This window comes from Notolepis coatsorum (assembly GCF_963971535.1).
Source record: "Notolepis coatsorum genome assembly, chromosome: 17".
Taxonomy (NCBI): domain Eukaryota; kingdom Metazoa; phylum Chordata; class Actinopteri; order Aulopiformes; family Paralepididae; genus Notolepis; species Notolepis coatsorum.
This window is the reverse complement of record NC_140181.1, coordinates 11,027,663-11,049,744: the sequence shown is the minus strand read 5'-3', so window position 1 is coordinate 11,049,744 and position 22,082 is coordinate 11,027,663. Positions and strand designations below refer to the sequence as shown.

Sequence of the window (22,082 nt, the reverse complement as noted above, 5' to 3'; positions counted from 1 at the left end):
GAGTGCATTTGATGGTTGTTACATAGTGTTATTGTTCGTTGAACAATTGGGGAATGCACCTGATTGGATAAATGACACCTTTAATAAATACAATAATTTCAATCAAACAATTGAATGAAAAATGCACAGGACACCCAGCATTGTAATTGACTACAGAGGAAGAAGGAAATTACAACATGTTATTATATCTACTCACAGTAGGGGGCGCAGTAACAAAACACACCTCGGCTATCAACCATGGACACCAACCATCCGCTTGACAGTCGGAAATGACGTTTCATATTTCTATGCCATGTTTACCACCATAGATATATATCTATGTTTACCACTAGCGTAGCGTTTTTCCGTCAGATAAATTAAGGTTTTTGTCGATGAGACCTTTGAATATTGAAAGCAGATAACAACAGATGGCGGATCCCGCGGTGTCATCGAGTGGTTCACTGAGTTTAGTAGGGGTAAGAAATAGATGTTTACACAGCCGTCGTCAACACATCCATGTTGCAACATTATTATTACACTGGGCTGCTGGATGTGCTGGACCCTCCCTGTTTTCAAAAACATTCTATTTCATACATTGTGTGAAGTGCGCTCGCCGTCTTCTCCAGAGTCCGACGAGAAGATCGACACCAATATTGTCCTCTCTCTGTGCGTTCAGTAGAAAGATATTCAGCCTGCACGTTAGCCTAGCTTAGTTCGTTTGTGCTAAGCTAGGCTAACGTGCAGCCGGATACTAGCTTAAAACTCCGCGATAGCTTAAAACTCCGCGAGAGGTGCTTTTGGCCAGCAGCAGCTAGGCTCAAATATTGCCCGACCTTATAGAATAGAATAGAAATACTTTTATTATCCCGAGGGAAATTTGACACTGACTGCAAATCGCTCAACATTTAGACAGAACAGGTCACGAATACGAATAACAAAACAAATCAAATTGCCTAAGAATAGAATAAAATAAACAGTAAATAAATACAGTAAAAATATACTGAAGTCTAACAGTAGGTGTAATATTGCACAGTGCTGTTTCAAAAGTAAAGAGTCCAGTAAGAGGTCCTTCCTATACCTACTCATGCAAAACAAAGACAGTGTAAACTATATTGTATCAATGTTGACCAGCATTTTAATTTTAATTTTTTTTATATAAACAACGAGATCTTTAAAAAATAAATCCTTGCTATACGGTTGTGTTTTCCAGCGTTCAAGCAGCAGCAAAGCAGCCACCAGTCCTTCAGAAAACTACTCCCTCGCCCGGCGTCGCACCCTGCAGGTGGTGGTGTCCGCCCTGCTGACAGAATGCGGGTTCGAGAGCGCCGAGAAGGCAGCCATGGAGTCACTGACGGAGATGATGCAGAGTTGTATGTGTGACCACCACCATGAGTTAAATGTCATTCTTGCGTATGTGTGTGTGTAAATGTCGTGATAATGATGATGATGATGATGATATGCGACAGTGGGTTCGACAGTGTCTCAGGAGGTAGAGCAGTCGTCTGGTAATCCGGAGGTTCCCGGTTCGCTTCCCCGGCAGCGTGTCGAAGTGTCCTCGAGCAAGACACTTAACCCCGGCCTAACTGCTCCCGGCGTGCAGGTTGGCACCTTGCATGGTAGCTCCTTTCGTGACTGCTGCTGATGCACGCCTTGCTTTGAATACAGCAGTCACTTGAGTTGCTCGACCTAACTAACTAGCCAGAGGAACGTTCCCCTCTGAAGCACTGGTTATTTACGAACTGTTCGTTTCTAAATTTATCACAGAGAAATGTCAAAGTATCTCACAGTTGCACGAGGGTTTCACACACAAAACCGGGGTGGTTTGAAAGCTCGGCGTTGCTAATAAACATTTAAAAAAAATATATATATATAAACTGGTCAACACTGCTCGATCACAGCGTATGCGCATCAGGCACCCAATGCCGGAAATAAAGCTGTGTTGACCAGTTTATAAAAAATATTTAAAATGTTTATTAGCAACGCCGAGCTTTCAAACCACCCCGGTTTTGTGTGTGAAACCCTCGTGCAACTGTGAGATACTTTGACATTTCTCTGTGATAAATTTAGAACGAACAGTTCGTAAATAACCAGTGCTTCAGAGGGGAACGTTCCCACGGCTAGTTAGTTAGGTCGAGCAACTCGAATGACTGCTGTATTCAAAGCGAGGCGTGCATCAGCAGCAGTCACGAAAGGGGGCTACTAACTGGCACGCCTGGCACGGTTGCCTCCGCCGTCGGTGTGTGAACGTGTGAGTGAATGGGTCAATTGTAAAGTGCTTTGGGATAAAAAGCTGTTATATAAATGCACAATTTGAATTGACCCTTTACGCCACTGAGAATGATCTGTTGACGTCCCGTGTCTCTCTTTCAGATATAACTGAAATAGGTCGCTGTGCTAAATCTTACTGTGAGCACACGGCGAGGAGCGTCCCCACGCTCCCAGACACCGTGGTCACTCTCATTGAAATGGGTGAGTAGTAGAGCATCGTTACACCGCTCCCTTTCACTGCCGCACTACCAAAACGGTTAACCCTTTCACTGCGACAATTCACAGAAGGTTAACCCATTCACTGACGCACAAACAGCCGGTTAACCGTCGGTTGTTGTGTGATAGTAAAGGGTTAACCTTCTTTCGTGTGGCCGTGAAAGGGTTAAGATTGGAGATACACAAAGAATTAATCTTAAACTGTAATCATAATAATCACAACTACCTGCTACCTCATACTATAGTCTACTCGTGTAACTCTGTACGATAGCATGTACAATTGTGCTGTATATTTATATATACCAGATGTATATCCATATCTGTCTGAAGATACCTGCATATAATCCTTCTATATACCTACTTATACACCTGTTTATAACCCATATATAACTCTGTATGATAGCATGTACAATTATGCTGTATATATATATATTTTTTTTTGATCCACTTTTTCTCCCATTTTCTATATTTTCTCCCATCCCAATTTCGTATCATCCAATTCAACCCTCCCCTGTCACGAACGCTGTTTCTTGCCTCCCACAAGCCGGCTGCAATGTGGACTAAGTCATACATAGCACAAGTCCCCTCCGGTACTTGAGGTAACAGCAGTCGCATCTTTTCACCTGCGCAGCTCGACCTCTCAGTGTCGAGGAGTAACGCGTGGGAGGCTCACGCTGCCCCCGACACTTCCTGATTCTACTGCGCAGGCGCACCAACCGACTTGTAGGAGTCGCTTGTTCACAACGTTCGATCCCCACCCTTCAGTTTTCCCTCCCCGTAATACGGCCAATGTGTATTACTGCGGACGACCAGCCAAACTGAAAAACAATGTGGAGAGCTGGATTCGAACACGCGAATCCTAGCGTCTCCACACTGGTGGCGAGTGACTTGTCCACTACACCACCTAGCCGCCCTATGCTGTATATATATTTATTCTTACTGTATATATATTTATCCACATCCGTCTATTAGGGGTGGGACGGTACGCATTTGAACCGTGTACCGTACGGTACGACCCCCACGGTTCGGGGCGTCTGTGTATCGTACGGTTCAGATGACGCGCAAATAAAAAAAAAATCATTTGGCGGAGCCGGGAGAGGTGAGCACTGGCTGCAGGCAGCAGCAGCAGCAGCACTGCAGCCAGGTGCTAGTCAGTTTGTGTAAAAATGGCAAGCACAATATAAATCAATCTTCATTACGACTTTAAAAACATAGCCATTAACATTACATAGGCCTACACACATCTTGCCATAGCGTTAGCAGTTTGTACAACACAACGCACGTTTTAACTATGGTAGCACTAGCCCCAGCTAATACAGTCAACGAAATGTTACCGTAGCTACTAGCTAGCAGAGGAGAAAATGAGAGTCTGAGAGGCCGAGTGTTTAAAGACAATGGTAGGCGTTTATTCAACATCCAAGAAGGCTAACATACAACTGTGTTTTACTAACTCCAACCGGGACTATTGCCGCTTTCGTGCTGCTTGTTGATGTTATGAACTCATCCTAACGTTACCGGAGCTGAAGGTGCCATGCTAAAATGTCTGTGTGGACCCGCCAACCCATAGATGGTTCCAACTCACCGAATTACGTAATCCACCACAGTTGCACTCAATATTTAAATAATGTTAGTCTAAATAAATGTAGACAGATAATGTACGTATTTAAAAAATAGAATGAACAGAGCAGTGTTTTTAAACAGTACAGTGTGTGTGTGTTAGTTTGATGTATGCTGCCAGTTAATACTTTGACAAATGTAGCCTATATTTTTCAGTCAGTTCGGTCTTTGTGTGCCAAACATTATTTAAGGCTGTAAACACTGTAACACTGTAAACCTTTATTTTTTTTATATATATATAAATGAAGCATGTTTAGATTTGAGTGTTAAATTTTTTTTAATACAAAATAACGTATATCGAACCGAACCGAAAACCGTGACCCCATAACCGTGATACGAACCGAACCGTCCATTTTGTGAACCGTCCCACCCCTACTGTCTATACATACCTGCATATAATCCTTTTTACATATCTGTAGATACTATATCTGTACATATCCCTTGCATACTCGTAACTAGGGCTGTCTTAAATACTTCGAAGCTTCGAAGCTTCGTTCGATGGCACAAGCTTCGAACATTAAAAAAAAAATCGAAGTTAAGTGTGAGAACTACCCATCCCAGTTAGGACAGCCGAATCCCGTCCAATCTTTCGCCGTCGACTAAAGACTCACTACTTCAACCATTATCTGAAATGATTAAAAAAAAAAAAGAAAAAAAAATCTAACTGTGACTAACCTTACTGTCATGCACTTTTCCTAATAAACTAACCTACACTGTAACACGCAACACTTTGATAAACATTGTTACTCAGCTGATAGAGTTGTACCCTTCTTGCTGTCTTGTCGTACAGAACTTGTAAGTCGCTTTGGATAAAAGCATCAGCTAAATGACTAAATGTGTGTGTGTGTGTGCGTGCGTGTGTGTGTGCGTGTGCGCGTGGGGCCGGGGGACAAATACACTGGAGGAAAGTAACCCAGCTCAGCACTGCCCAAATTATATCATCACTATTGCCTGTTTGAAGGATATCATCCTCAAATACATATACACCTACATGCCTTGTAGAATTCCACACATAAGAAAGAAAGATACTGGGATGAATAAACAAAATAGGAAATAAAATTTAGATAAGGTGCTACTGAGATGTTTTGGTGAGTTCTTTGTTTTTTTGTGGAAGTTGCCCCTTTTAAAAATGCATGAACATTCACTGATAATTGGTCTGTAGTGGAGTCTACAAGGTCTACATTGCCGGACCATGTAGAATCCGGACCTTGTAGACTGACATAATTCTGTGCATAGTTTAGTCTACACAGGCCATATTTCAAATAATAAAAATCTTACTTCATTCATCTTAAACATTCTTGATTTGGGGGATTGGTAGTTCCCATGAAATCTGAAGTTGTTCAAACGACAACAGCGATCCACCTTGAATTAAATCACACAGCCGAGTGAAACCTTGTTGGCTCAGTCACGAAAGGGGCTACTTAATTAATTAATCCAACCCACTTTATTTATAGAGCACATTTAAAAACAACAACGTTTATGAAAGTGCTGTACAAGTCCCACAACATAAGATAAAAATTTAAAAAAAAAATTAAAATCGAAGCTCGGCCCCGAAGCTTCGATTGCCAAAAAAAGCTTCGAAGGTCAGCCCTACTCGTAACGCTGTGTTTTTATACCTGTACATATTAATACTTACAACTCTGTGCATACATCTGATTAGCACTATTTCTCACTATTAATCACCTGTACTCATTGTATATATTACTATTGCACTTTACTGTTACATTTGCACTCTGGTTGGATGACAAATTTATTTTCGTTTGTACTGTACTTGTGCTGTATAATGACGATACATTCTAAATGTAATCATAATGTTTGTCCCACACAGGTTTCAATGTGGACGCTCTTCCTTCATATGCAAAGAGATCACAGAGGATGGTGATAACGGCACGTGAGTAGGGGCTGTTTCTATTGTTAATAAGGCCTAACAAAAACATTGTTTGGTTCCTGTTGGTTGTCAGTTAAGGCCATGGGTAGGTAGGGAATTTATTTTATTAAATTTTTTCCCACGTGGCGACTATGGATAGGGATTTTTTTTTTTATTTATTTTATTTTTCACGACGACATGGATGCATGTGCCAGCATGTTTAACCCTTTAATCGCCGTTGACGCTGAAACACGTCATTCCCCGCCATGCTCATTCTGCCGTTGACGCTGGACAGCGTCTTTGATATCAATATTTCAAAAATCTGTGACATGAGATGTACTGGTGAGCCCCTATCAACTCTAACGGTTCAAGAGCGCCATCTGGTGGCCGATCGGCCTGATCGCCCAGGGAAGAAACAGGAAGTGGAAGCTGGTGCTCATTTCAATTTGGTCCGATCACTCGCTATAGGTCCCGGGACTCGATCTCGACACAATGGATAGCGATCCGTTGCCAATAACTCGATAAACAACAGGATTTGGACGTATATACTATTATACAACCTGGAAATGGATCGGGTATTTCGACATCCCATAATAGAAAAAATTCTGTTCCACGCTCATCTCCCAACGGCGAGAGGAAGCTACGGTGAGTTTCAGCGTTATTTTTTAATGTCTTCTATACTAACTGCTCTAATGATCATATCACCCACACTAGATGAATGATATAACGTTGCCCACGGAATTATAAACGACCCCCCGCCCATCCGGTCAACATCAGATCATACGTAGTAACTTCTAGAAGTACGTGCAGTTGAAATTTTTTATCTCGCGCCGATTGCTATCAAACTGTATACAATCATCAATATAATGCATTTAGGGCTATAAATCACGTTCTGGAGAAAGCTGCAGAAAACGATAAAAACATACTTATACTTTAGACCGTATTTTAGTATGAATATGTGAATGAAAAAGTATAACGTTGCTACACCCTGAACAATAGATATAGGACTTTGAATGGGCCATAGTAATGTCAATTTAGCAATACAATTAAAAAAGTTATAGCCCTGCAAAGAAGGGGAACTTCTCCATGTTAAATAGGGCTCCATGTTACTCACAGTCGGACCCTTTTAACCCGCAGCTCCGGTGACGAACCCCCCCGTGACGCCCAAGGCTCTGGTCGCTGGGCAGAAGCGGACACATCCCCCTCACATCCCCAGCCACTTCCCAGAGTTCCCCGACCCGCACACCTACATCAAGACCCCGGTGAGTGGGACGCTCTCGGTCCTGAACCCGTTCTTACAGCTGCTCTACATGGGCTGGCATTAGTGATGCACCGATGTGAAAATTGTGGCCGATACCGATAACCGATATTAATATTGCTGTTCTGGCCGATACCGATATTTACCGATGTCGATATCTCTGTATAGAAAATAAAGAGCTATTTTCCAAAATGCATTTTTTTTCTCTTTTTTTTTTTTACTTTTGTAACTTATTTTCAGAAATGACTTATTTTGAAACAATTTAAGGCCAAAACATGTCAAAATAAAAAAATATATAATTATTTTTTAACGTTTTTTTTTTAATATGCCCTATCTTGATATCTGACCGATACCAATGTGTAAAAAACTGCCATATCGGCCGATATTATATCGGCGGTCGATATATCGTGCATCACTAGCTGGCACCTCAGTGTCTGTCTGAACTCCTGCACGTTCATGCTCCTGCCAGAGCACTGAGATTAGCCAATCAGCTGCTGCCCCTAGGCTCTGGAATAGCCTGCCCTGGCACATCAGGGCCCTATTCCCCGTACCTGGTTCAACTAAGTCGATCAAAAGTCCCATTATCCAGATTCAATTAACCCGATGTTTGAATCCGGGATTTTCCTGTTCCTCGAAGGTGGATTCAGTCTCGTTCATTTGAACCAGACTTGAGACTCAGTCGATCGCAGAAATCCTGATTTTCTAACGGCATTGATTGATTGATTTAAAACTTTATTAACAGATTGCAGAATGGGTACAATGCAGTACGGCTCAATAGCCTCGCCGACAAGTTAAATGCATAATCTATAGGCTAATTTTAAATCCCTCATTACCCCAATCAATCAGATTATATTTCTTTAAACGTGCCTGCTGGCAGTAGGCTTATGGAATGAATAATCAAATGAGATCTTGCTAGCGAAAATAATTAGTTCAACTCTTTCAGAATAAGGATAAAAACAAGCCCAAATAGTATTATCTAATTGATACGAATTATATTATGAGGATATCTGTACTGTATGTGCTTAGGTATTATGTACTATATAAATACATGGTTTCCAAAGAGAGGCTTGGAGGGAGGCTTGCAGTTACACTATTAATCAGGTTTTAATATGTTTCGGACCTAATCCATACATGCATTGAATTGATTAACCTTTGGTTTATACCAGTGACACCTCATGTTCATCATCAGATAACAGTGCTTGAAAAGATAAATGCATTTTCTCAAATTCATTCATCAAAAACGTCAAAGGCTCATTCAATTTATCATGTCACGTCACGTCATCAAATCCATCAAACAGCGCATCTCCTCATATATTTTAATCCCAGTTACAATATCACAATAACGTGTGACACTGTCACAGTGACAGTGATACAATTAAATACTCCACAGATTCAGATTCCTCATAATTCATATCCACAATCCGCGCATAGACGCTTCAGCTTGAATGAAACGCATCCGGGTGCTCCGTTAAGCAAATACACAGCGAAGAATATTAAACTAATCAGAGCCAAACACCCGATAGGTTTCATTCATTAAAAATATCCCAGCGGGATTCACATTTGCAATGATCCGTTTAGTCCGTTATTCAAATAACTGTGTCGCGAGCGCCGTATCCGTATAAATATGACGTGCATTATATAGGACAAAGTAAATTCATAGGCTGAATATGATTTATTATCAGCATTTTAGGTAGACCTATTATTTTACATTTCAAACGAAGCACAAAAATATAATTCAGAATGGTATAATGCAGATCTAGACTGTGAGAATCATTTCAGGAAGCGAGCTGGCATTTCTTTGCGGGGGCGTGGCCATGGTTCATCCAGCTAACTGAACTTAACCCTGCCCTCGACCAGGTTCAAACTTTCTGATCTGTTACCATGGCGATTTAGAAAATCCGACGTCGGGGAATGGAAATGTCTGGCTTAAGTCAAGCTATGCTGAAAATTATCCGGCTAACTCAGTTAGCCAGGTACGGGGAACGGGGCCCAGATCTGCTCAGATCCTAGATACAGTATGTTTAAGTCTTCTCTGAAGACCCACTTCTTCTCCCTGGCTTTCAACTCCGGTTGAGCTGGGCTGGGCGCCCGATTTTAACCTGTATCTCATGTACTGTATTGTATATTTGTATTGTACTGTGGTATGTTTTTGTGCCACATTGCATTGCCTGTGTTGGCCTTTTATTGACCTGTACAGCACTTTGGTCAACTGCGGTTGTTTTTTTAAACGTGCTTTATAAATAAACTTTGAGTTTGAGTTCACTGTCTTACCACACGGATACAGAAAGGCTGTGTAGTCCCAGTGGAAACTAGGGTTTTTGCACGATACACTGACTGATACTAGTAAAGTATTGCGATAGCCAGCTGTTAAAAATACTTCCAATACTTCCATTTTTATTAGTATCAATATTTTAGAATAATAGCCTGATGCCGTATTTTTGTTGTTGAGTTGAGTTGGATGCGTGACCGTTCGATTCCCGCTCCTCCAGAGCAGTGTGTCGAAGTGTCCTTGAGCAAGACACTTAACCCCCAATTGCTCCTGATGAGCAGGTCGCCTCCGCCGTCGGTGTGTGAATGTGTGAGTGGGTAAAATGTGAGGAACAAATTGTAAAGCGCTTTGGATAAAAGCTGCTATACAAATGCACCATTTAACACACGCCAAGGTGTTTTCAACATCGTCTGTAGGTGATTCTGCCTAAAGCCCAGGACTCCATAGTGTTGAGCGTTTCACTCGCATTTGCGCGACTAAAATAGACTCATTTATTTGCTCCTAAAATGATTTAGGAGCACATTGGAGTAAAGATTATATCCTTACAAGCAGCTGCCAGTTTGATGACCTAAAACTACAGTCACTCTGAGTGCTCCGTGTGCTTCTCTCCCCCCCCCGGCGATGCAGACGTTCCGGGAGCCGGTGTCGGACTACCAGGTGGTGCGGGAGAAGGCGGCGACGCAGCGGCGAGACGTGGAGCGAGCGCTAACCCGCTTCATGGCCAAGACCGGAGAAACACAGAGCCTGTTCAAAGACGACATCACCGCCTTCCCACGTGAGTGACCGACTACAACTCGAGTTTTAGGAATGAAGATGAGATGAGATGTTCCTTTTATTACATTTAGTCATTTAGTCATTTAGCTGAACGCTTTTATCCAAAGCGACTTACAAGTTCTGTACGACAAGTCATCAGGAAGGGCACAACTCTTATCAGCTGAGTAACAATGTTCATCAAAGTGTTGCATGTTACAGTGTAGGTTAGTATATTAGGACAAGTGCATGACAGTAAGGTTAGTTAAAGTTAGATTTATTTATTTATATATAAAAAAAAAATGATTTAAGATAATGGTTGAAGAAGTGCGTCTTTAGTCGACGGCGAAAGATTGGACGGGTTTCGGCTGTCCTATTATTGTGGAGGAAATTAGCCGGAGCCAAGGATATACTCAGTCAAAATAGACTTGGTTATTATTACAGATGGGTTGACTCAACCAGAGTATCGAAATATAAGTTGGTCAAGAGTTATGATGACGGATGACTCCACATGGGGTACAAGGCCAGGGTGCCCCAGAGAGCTTCTAGAATCATGTTCGCCGTAGACCTTTATACTTGACCAAAGGGGTGTGGCTAGGTGACCAGGTAGGAAAGAGATGGGGGGGGGGGGGGGGGGGGATTCTGGGGTCGGGGAGGGGCTGGAGAAGGGGTTGGAGGGAGGAGGGGTGACAGGATGTCAAGGTGAGCCAGGAAGAGGGCGAGACACAAATGGTTATTCGACATGCAAAGGAAAATTGGGGAGGTGTATTAAGACGGGACTTCTACCACATTGATCTGCTCTCGTCTCCGCTTCATTACCTCTAAAGGTTGTCCTGATTACCATTCTGCGGGGGTTGGAAGCATCGTTAGTGTCGTCTGTGACTAATCAGAGCTGTCTTTGTTTTGTGTTGGTTCCATTCTAGCAGAATCTGGGTCAGCCACAGTATTGTTCCACTTCTATTATCCAGCCTGGACACAACCAGGCTGGATAAGCTGGTCAGGAAGGCCAGCAGCGTGGTTGGGGTTGAGCTGGACTCTCTAGCGAGGGTGGCGGAGAGGAGGAGCCTCGCTAAGCTCCAGGTCATCAGGGAAAACCCCACCCACCCACTATACAGACTTGGCTGACAGGAGGAGCATGTTCAGTGCTAGGCTCACACTACCCAAATGCAGCACTGAACGGCACAGGAAGTCCTTCATTCCAACAGCCATCAGACTATATAATGCATCACTGTGCCTCACTGCATCACTGAGCACAGAGCGGCAGCTCAATAGTGGCAGGAGGACGCGACTAGCGGCCTCCAGGCTCCACAACAGGGGGCAGCGACGGCTGCCAGACATTGATCTAAGTCTTATTGGAACCCAAGGAGGACAATACACTACCTAAAGCATACTGCACCTAGTTACACTGAGTTACACTGAATACTGGAATATATATTTCATTTAATTAGATTTAAATTATAATTATATTGACCAAATTGTTTACCCCATGCTCAGTATGCTCAGTATATTCTTACTGTATTTATTTCTGTATATTTTATTTCATTTCATTTTATCCCATTTTATTTTACTCTACTCTTATCCTAGGCAACTTGATTTGATTTGTGTTATTATTCTAATTTGTGACCTGTCCTGTCTAAATGTTTAAATGTTGAGCGATTTGCAGTGTCTAATTTCCCACGGGATAATACAAGTATTTCTATTCTATTCTATTTACCAATAGTTATAGGTAATAGTAGAAAGACATAAATACAGCCAATACAATTATAGTACGGTAGAAAAGTAAAAGTAGGCAGTGTAAACAATATAATTAACTCTGAATATAAACATTTGAGCAAGTAGGCAAGTAGTGTGATCAAGGTGCAGATGAGGGTCTGTATGCCATATCAGTTATATTATACATTACAATAAATATGGTTACAATAAACACTAGAATCTAAGTATATACTATGAGTAAGTAAAGTATACAGTATATACACAGGTGCAGTATACATAACTAACTGGTGTGATATACGTCATTCGTTATGCGTACAATACATCAAATACAATACATACCTCCCACCTCTAGCCTGTAACACAAAATAAATCACAAAAATAACCTATGAAGTTACTTTTTTTTTATTTATTTTTTTTACTTTATTTTTTTAGCGTTTATCGCTTTTTCTGGTCAAGCATGACCGACAGAAACAGGTTGAAATGGGATGTAGAGCAGGGGAAGACATTCTGAGAAATGACGGCGGGTCCGGGAATCGAACTCGTGTCCCCCAGATCCGTGACGAGCACGGTTTTCCCCGACGCAGAAATAGCGCCGAGATATGCGGTGAGCTTTTACCTAGATTAAAATCTTTTATTGCATATATTTATTGTAACGTATAATATAACCTATAGGGCATACAGATTTTTATATTCTGATCACATTGTATCTATGTCTTTCTACTATTACCCTGCCCATACCTGTACTTCCCCTCCCCCATGCTGCCCATGCTGGGCGACAGTGGCTCGGGGGAGGTAGAGCAGTCGTCTGGCAATCCGGAGGTTCCCGGTTCGATTCCCTCTCCTCCCAGGCAGTGTGTCGGAAGTGTCCTTGAGCAAGCAAGACACTTAAAATCCCTACCTGCTCCCGATGAGCCGGTTGGAACCTTGCATGGTTCGCCTCCCGTCATCTGTGTGTGAATGTGTGAAATGTGAGGAACAAATTGTAAAGCGCTTTGGATAAAAGCTGCGATATAAATGCACCGTTTTACGCCCGAATTTCCCCCAAGGGGATCAATAAAGGAATATCTTATGTATTATGTATAAATACTTTTGTGCATGTACGCGTGTTGTTCTGAGTCCTGACGCGGTTCCCCTCCCGTGTGTCCAGTGATCGCGGCGCGGCCCAGTGCCATCCCCTACCTGAGCGCCCTGCTTCCCTCCGAGCTGGAGCTGCAGACCCTGGAGGAGACGGACTCCTCCGAGCAGGACGAGCAGACGGACAACGAGAACGCCACGGGAAACCTCGTGAGTGTGAGTCCTGTTGTGGGAAATTCTTATCGTCGAGTCTCCAGTGAGCTTACAGTGGAATTGAGATCGAGTAGAGGGCGGCTGGGTAGCGTAGAGGTCTAAGCACTCGCCTACCACCGCAGAGACTCTGGGTTCTACTCCGGCTGTCAACGGTACTTCCGGGCTTGGTTAAGTCGTTCCTACGAACACGATTGTCAGTGTTCGCGGGTGGGAAGCTGGTGGGGGGAGCTGGTGGTTGCAAACAGCGACTCCTACTGGTCGGGCGGGGGGGCGCAGGGGAAATAGCGCGAACCTCCGCACGAGTTACGCTCTCCCAGTGAAACTCCTCACTGTCGGGTGAAAAGAAGCGGCTGGTGATGCCACATGTATCGGAGGAGATTGAATCTTGAATCTTGATAGTGTACACCAGGGGTCGGCAACCTTTTTGACATGGAGTGCCTGTTTGAAATGTAGTTGTAACTAGTGTGCCTCAACAATATTCCATGCATCGTAATTTCTTTTCTCATAATCAGGTATTTTTAATGATAATTTTTACATTATTACATCATTATTGTTATTGTTTTTATTAACAATATTATTATGATGGTTGTATCAACCCTAAATCTGAGTTGGGGGGGGGGGGGGGGAATGCAATGCAGACAAACAGCTGCATACAGTGCGACCATTTCACTCACATTTGCCCATTCAAATAAAGGGTCTCAATTAAATATGTGGTAGTAAAAATAACCTGTGGGAGGATTTCAACAAGATAAATGCGACAACAGTGCAAAATATTTCACTATAATATTTCAAAGCAATTTTATTTATTTTTTTTATGCTGCCCCCTGTGCCTATGCAAATGCCCCCGCGTGCCTATGCAGGCATGCGTGCCTAGGGTTGCCTACCCCTGGTCTACACCCTCCCCAGACCAATTGTAGGGCAGCATGTGATAGTCTACACCAGTCCAGTTTCCTCATTTTACTTTTCCGGCAAGCCATCTGAAGGAACCAAGTGATTGCCGAGCCGGAAAACAGCGTGGAATACATATTTACAGTACCCAGCACTGAATCAATAAATGCGATCGATATTTGCAATGGCGATCAGGAATTGGAATAATCTTTTTGGAGAACATCTGATCTGAGGTAAGGAATCTATTTTACCAGTCTTAGGATAATCGGATCTGTTTTCACAGATATCAGCGTGTGTGTGTCAGGGCTCTACAGTGCGACCAAATTGCTCGCATATGCCCCTAAAAATATGTGTGCGAACCGTAAAAATCAATTACGTGCACGCTGTGCGAGTACAGATTATAGCCTCTCTCGTCTTTTTTTTCCTCCGCCGCAAGATCGTTAAAAAACTACAAGTCCCACATTGCACTCAAGCCAACGGTCCAATCACAGTAGAGTGACGTGACTGGTTTCATGAGAAAGAAAGCAAATGACCAATCGGAAGCTCTCATTTGGCTTGTTTACTTCCTGAAACGCCACCATTGCGATATGCGAGTTTCCCGAGACATGTAACTTCTAGTCTTACCAATAGCAATATATTTTAGAACACCTAGATTTAGCGATAGCAATAGTAATATAACATTAATGCAACAAAACGAATGCCTTGCTTTGTTAATCATAACGTTGATGCAGTAGCGTATGCCGTTGTGTTGACTGTAACGGACATGATAACAACATAACACTGTACACATTCAAATTGCGATAATCTAACATTCTAACATTTTCAAATCGATGCAGTTGAATTTTTCCCCTTAGGATCGATGCATTGTTACACCCCTACACCAAAGTAACTGGCCCACTGTGTATGTGTGTACAGCTAACTTGGCTAGCGATATGAACAGCAGAGGTGGGCAATAGGGTCCAGCTGCAGCGCCGGACGGCCGGAGTGCAAGCGGTGTGACGTAATTGGCAGACTCGACTGTCAATCAATGGTTACCTGACACGCAAACTCATAAACAATGTTTCTGTACTGGAGGTGTACAGTATTTCAATAGGCAACCCTGAAAGGATTATTTTACCAACGCGTTCGTGTTTCCGGGTTCCCGTTTTGCATTCTGATTGGCCACTGACCTACGCTAGTACGCCCCCCTCATAGACGTGTCCGGTTCTGTGCTTTTGTTTTGATCTGACGCTAGTTTTCAACGGAGAGACACACACACTGTTAACAATTAACACTGTCCAGCCGGTTGAGGTGGTCTCAGACTCGGGCCATGTCCACACTAAAACGATTTTGGTCGTTTTAGGCAAAGTATTTGGTCGTTTGCATCGTTCTGCCACACGGAACTGCGTTATGGCAGCCTGAAGATGGTACTTTTTTTTTTTTTTATTATTATTGTTTATCTCTTTTTTCTTTGTTTTTGTTTTGTTTTTCCTTTTTCCCTTTAACACTATGGTCGCCGAAAACGAGTTTTCACGTCATTCCGAGCCATGCTCATTCTGCCGAAGACGCCGTAACTCGTCTTTGATGTCAATATTTCAAAAATCTGTCATCGAAATCATATTTCCTTTCCGGAGCCCTGAGACGCAGTGCTGATCTCCTCTCAACTCTCTAGCGGTTCAAGAGCGCCATCTGGTGGCCGATCGGCAGATCGCCAACCGGATATTAACCTTTGAACTCGCTATAGCTCCTGCGACTCCATCTTGAAACACTGGATAATAGATTGCTCGCCCTAACTCAATAAACAACGTTATTTGGACGTATATACTATTATACAACCTGGAAATGGATCGGGCATTTCTACATCCCATAATAGAAAAAAATCTGTTCCACGCTCATCTGCCAGCGGCGCGAGGAAGCCACGGTAAGATTCAGCGTTATTTTCTAACGTATTCTATACTAACTGATCTGATGAACATATGACCCACTCTGGATGAATCATCTAACGCTGCCCACGGAATTATAAACGATCCCCCGCCCATCCGGTCAACATCAGATGATGCGTAGAAACTTCTAGAAGTATGTCCAGTTGAAACTTTTTATCTCGCACAGATTCCTACCAAACTGTATTTCATCATCAATATAATGCATTTAGGGCTATAAATCACGTTCTGAAGAAAGCTGCAGAAAACGATAAAAACATACTTATACTTTAGACCATATTTTAGTATGAATATGTGAATGAAAAAGTTTAACGTTGCTACACCCTGAACAATACATATAGGACATTGAATGGGCCATAATAATGGCAATGTAGCAATAGAATTTAAAAAGTTATAGCCCTGCAAAGAAGGGGAACTTCTCCATAGACAAATAGAGCTGGCGGAGGATGGTATATTAAGAATTTAACCCATGGCGATTAAAGTGTTAATGAATTTATTTTAGGTCAACTCGTCATCCGATTTTGATATTATTTTCTACTATCAGCTATATCTTTTAGCTCTTATCTATTGTATTGTACTGTCGTTTATAATTTTGACCGCCAATTGTATTGTTGTATGTGGATGTTTTGTTTGTAAATCAAAAAACTGAAAATAAAAATGTAAGTATAAAAAAAAGAAGATGGTACTTTTTGATACCAGCCTCCAGAGTGCGCAATTCTGGAGACCCCCCCCCCGTCACCATATTTACAAGCGATACGCGGCTTCTCCTGAACCGATGACGCAGTGGCCCACCTCTCCCTTACCCTACCCTGCATGCGCAAACTCTCAGCCAACATCACAACAACAATGGCGTCTTACAGAGTAGTTGCGTTCGTGGTGCAGACCAAAAAAAAGAAACATGATACATATGTCTTATATGTCCTGGCTAGAAGTGTTTATTAAACACCGGGAGTTATTATTAAACAACAATGGCATCAGAGTAGTTGCATTCGTGTTACAGAAGCTATATTGAGCTAATCGGGAGGCTACTGTGATGCAATACACGATACTAACTAGAGATTAGCGTCACATAGCTGGCCTTTTTCTGAAAACCCAAGCACATATTGTTCCATAGCATATGCCTTCAGTTGATCATGACAAATCCTCTCTTACCTTGACGATTAAAAAGCCTCCATAATTTAGTAAATAATATTCCCATGGCTGGTGAGCTGTAGCCAGCCAGCTAGCGTTGATGCTATTCAATGCTAACAACATTAGCTAATAGATAACCAACTAAATACAATAAGACAGTGGTATCCTGAGGTAACGTTAAATACAGACAACGTTTGCTACAATTACAGTGGTATCCTGAGGTAACGTTAAATACAGACAACGTTTGCTTGTCGAAAGGACTGGACACACACACGGACAAGTTAAACATCAATCAATTAATTTATTACAACACAGGTAGTTTGAGCTGCCTCCGACCGCACCACCGGGCTATTATATTATATACGGCTTTGAGCTCTCTTTCTCCTGCCGATTAAAATCCACAGCTCTTCCTCCTCCTCATCACCGGCTGCCTGTGAAGCTGCACTCGCGCTGCTGTGTGTGTGTGTCTCTCCTATCCGTTGAAAACTAGCGTCGGCTCAAAAGCACAGAACCGGACACACAAGTTATCGAAAACAACGATCGACAACACTTTTTCAAAATAAGAGCGAAAAACAGGAAAGACATTTATTTTGTAAATTTGTGGCACTCACCTTTTATCTTGAAGTTTTCGTTTTTACGGAAACTTATTTTTTTTAAATGACAACGAAATGAAAAAGATCAAAATCTTTAAAGTGTGGACATGGCCTCAGTCCGCCTCCAAGTGAACCCTGGAGCGGTTCGTTCACTTTCTGAAGTCAAAAAGCAGTCGGACCAAAAACAGGAAATTACTTCTAACAAAGATCTGCATACTTCAGGTGACAAAAGACAGTAGCGCCAGGTGCAGTCGTAATATGGGCGAAGGCCAAACGCCACGTGCACGCGCGCTCCCGCGCACGTGCATACATGTTCCCTCGGTTGCGCACAGAACAGATGATACAACTTGTCTCATCCTTCCAGTCGGTAGATCAAGCAACCCCCCACCTACAGGGCTTGTATTTGGTTGTCGGTATCCTATTATTATGCAAAGTCTAGGTGATAAGTGCCGGCGGCCGGGGTATACGGGCCGACGAGTCATTTGTGTGGCCGGCCGGCACTTATCACCTAGACTTTGCATAATAATAGGATGCGCGTACTTCTGCCTCAGTGACGAAGCCCAAACGTCGTTTGCCCGCGTATGCCCAGCACTGCACCCCTGAGTAGCGCCAAGCCTAATAATAATAATAATTGTTAGACTAGAAATCTTTATTTGTCATGCAGTTTTAACACACACGCGAGATGGGCGACCCACAGGAACACACACACATGCACTGAGTCGCCGATGAAATGTCTCTCTGCACTTTTCCCATCCCGTTGTCCCCCCCCCCCCCCCATGGGCAGCCGGGAGCAGATAGGGCGTCAACGTGAGCCGTGCCCCGGGGACCAATCCAAGTGCTCCTGTCCGTCTTCGTCAAGGACGCCACAGCGTTAGCGATCTATTGTTGTGCATGTTTTTCCATTGGGTTTATCTTATCGGGGGGGGGAAACCCTTGCGAGCACAGGGAGAACATGCAAACTCCACACAGAAAGGCCTGGGAGATACCCCACCTGGGTACCTGGCATCATGGAAACCTGGTCCCCAAGTGGGAATCGAACCCTGGACCTTCTTGCTGTGAGGCGACAGTGTTAAACCACTACACCACCGTGCAACAGTGAATTGGAAAAGATAAATAGTATATTTATAACATTTGTGCAAGCCAAGGTGGAGATTATTATATTCTTTTTGTTGGATAGAATTCAAAACGATGATAATGATAAAAGTCAGACCTGCGTGATCACATGGCTTTGTTTAGAACTAAGTTTCTGTGTCAATTGGGAACAAAACCGAACCAATAAAAACTGCAACAAAAGTAACAATTTCACTTCTGATGTTGACCATCTGCCCTTAACACATTAACTGCCACGCAGTTTGCCCCTCTCATACCACTCTCTGCCACCACTCTAAGCCTATGGAGATGTTCACCTTCTTTGCAGGGCTATAACTTTTTAAATTGTATTGCTAAATTGACATTACTATGGCCCATTCAACATCGATTATCTATCGTTCAGGATGTAGGAACGTTATACTTTTTCATTCATAGATTCATACGAAAATACCGTCTAGAATATAAATATGTTTTTATCGTTTTCTGCAGTAATTCCTAGAACGTGAGTTATAGGCATAAACGCATATATAGATTATCAACTGCAGTTTGTTGCCGATACACGCTATATTAAACATTTCAACTGTACATGGTCCTAAACGTTATGACTCATCATGCGTGGATGAGCGGGGGGGGGGGGGGGTTGTTTATAATTCCGTGATCGTCAGTAAATGCTTTATGTAGTATGGGTGATATATTGATCAGAGAGGTTTGCATTAATAATAATAAACAAGAAATAAACGCCCCATCATATCGATTAATTAGTTATGGCAGCGATCCATATACACGGATGTGTGTCTAGAGTCCCCCAACAATATGTTACTGCCGGACGCATTTCCCAGATGCACGGAGATCACCAGAGATCCATTTCCGGTTGTAACTCGCCCGAGTCCCACTGTCTCAGCCGAGGCTGGGTGAGGGAATTATGAATACCATGGCGAAAAAATGAAATATGATCTCAATAACGTCGTACGCCGTGGAATGGCGGAATTCGCATGATCTTGAAACCCGTCGTAAGACGTTTTTGGCGGTGGATGTGTTAAAGGAACACGCCAACATTATGGGAATCATATACAGTATTCGCTCCAGAGAGGGACAAGAAGATGGATACCAGTTTCCTCTCTGTGCGTTCAGTAGAAAGCTTATCTGGGCTGCACGTTAGCCTAGCTTAGCACAATGAATGGAAGCGGACAGTACCGGTTAGCCTAGGCAACACCTCTCCAGAAGTTTAAGCTAGGCTAACCGGTACCGTTTGCTTCCATTCATCGCGCTAAGCTATAACAATTAATGTGAAACTTACCACACGGCTACAGAAAGGCTGTTAGTCCCAGTGGGAAAAACTAGGGTTTGCGCGATACATAGCCGATGTAAAACAAAAAAAATGGTCCAACACTCCAGCTGAACACACGCCAAGGTGTTTTCTACTACCGTAATTCCTCTAATAGTAACCGGGTCTCAAATACAAGCCGGGTCTCTATTAATGGCCGGGTGCGCTCTTGAGCTAAGCAATTATAAGCCGACCTCCTAATACAAGCCGGGTTACTAATATACTGAGCTGCATACTGAGCTAGTTACTTGATTTCACTTTGAAAACGTTGAAATGACCAGTGACCACCTGTAATTGCACTGTTTACTATTTCATACAGTACTTGGTTTCAATAAATGAACCCAGTACATTTTACTGGGTTCAAACTGACACAAAATGTTGATTTATTCATTATGATCCGTTTGAAAATTTGAAATATAGGCCTCCCTCTTATACATGCCTCCTCCTAATACAAGCCTGGTACCCGCTACAGTTGAAACAAATACAAGCCGGGGGTTACTATTAGAGGAATTACGGTATATCATCTGTTGGTGCTTCTGTCTAAAGCCTTTCACTCGCATCATTTAGGAGCACTGGAAACGAATAATATTACAGATTATATTATACTCTCATGCTAATCAATAGATCCACAAACTAACTCTCCCCCCCCCCCCCCAGGACGACCCGGGGTCCGACAAGGAGAACTCCATGCTCCTCCCCCTCGGCGGCGCGGTGACTCCTGCGAAGGCCACCGAGGAGAACATGATCATCGACAACCCCTACCTGCGGCCCGTCAAGAAGCCCAAAATCAGGAGGAAGAAGTAGAGACGACCACGGCCGACCTGTTGTTGTTGTTGTTGTTGTTGTTGTTGTGTTGTCGTCGTCGCACGGACTCGGCTGGACACAGACAGACTCTCATCCGACGGGTTGCACTCAGCCGTCCGGCCGGCCGGCGGGCGATGACTCACTCGGTGCCTCTGGGAGAGACGTGGCCCTGTTGGGAGGAGAGACGCACGGCCCACTGGCCCCTCAGGAAGCCCCTCAGAGAGACCACTCTGTAGGGCCAATACTGCCAATCGCTTGGGCTGCTACACTATGTTGACTTGCTTCCATTTAGGTTGTATATTTTCTTCCCCCCCCCCCCCCCCCCCCCCCTTGCATCAATATTATTATTATGATGATGATGAGCAAGAATGCAAAATTCCATTTCTGTTTTAAAATGTGTGGAATGGTCACTTTGTAGAACGTGCGTGAGTGTGTGGATGTCATCGTCCAGTCCTTTGTGAATATTATCCAGCAGGGAATAAATGACCACTTTATTTGTAATCTTTATTTTGTAAATCTGTTTTTTTCTTTTTTTAGTTTTACACGACTGAGATTACCGTTCGTCTTTTCTATCTCGATGATGAGAAAACTATTCGAATAATCAGTCGGTAGTACAAACTAGGGCTGCACGATTTTGGGAAATAATCTACCGGTAATTGCGATTTTTCTGACATACTGCGATTGCGATTAAATTTGCGATTATAATTTTCTTTAAATTACGCAGCCCTACAGAGGTTTATTGCAAGATGCGGCTTGCGTCTGGCCTACGCGGTGGGTCTTTTCGGGACACCGAGCCTGAAAATGTTTCTTTTTACCTGGGAATCGATACCGGTACCCAACGGTACCTTTTTTTCTGTACTTTACTCTCCCTCTCTGAAGTCTAAACTTCACAACACACAATCTAAAACCCCTTACCTCCCTCTCCCAAACCGATCTTGTATCTCAATGGGACTTCCTGGTTAAACAAAATTTTTAAAAATCATAAAAATTGCGATTCTTTTTTTTGTTTTTGCGATTTGATAATTGCATCATTCCAAATCGTGATTTCGATTTAAAAATCGATTAATCGTTCTGCCACAAACTCAGGTAGGCCAGCCTGCTCCTCTGCTT

The 22,082-nt window shown here is 43.0% G+C and overlaps 1 protein-coding gene across 2 annotated transcripts; it reads left to right on the top strand.

The window, feature by feature from the left end:
- The first annotated feature begins 301 nt into the window (after positions 1-301).
- On the top strand, positions 302-21,473 carry taf8 (TAF8 RNA polymerase II, TATA box binding protein (TBP)-associated factor). Of its 2 annotated transcripts, none has more exons than XM_084334072.1 (8): positions 302-455; positions 1,190-1,349; positions 2,350-2,448; positions 5,909-5,971; positions 7,085-7,209; positions 10,102-10,249; positions 13,085-13,221; positions 20,826-21,473. In XM_084334072.1, the coding sequence occupies exons 1-8, from the start codon at positions 408-410 to the stop codon at positions 20,970-20,972; spliced, it is 927 nt and encodes a 308-aa protein (XP_084190198.1). In that variant the 5' UTR covers positions 302-407; the 3' UTR covers positions 20,973-21,473. The 2 variants fall into 2 exon arrangements, with proteins under 2 accessions (XP_084190198.1, XP_084190197.1); XM_084334071.1 differs by having other exon boundaries at positions 13,085-13,227.
- Positions 21,474-22,082: the final 609 nt, after the last annotated feature.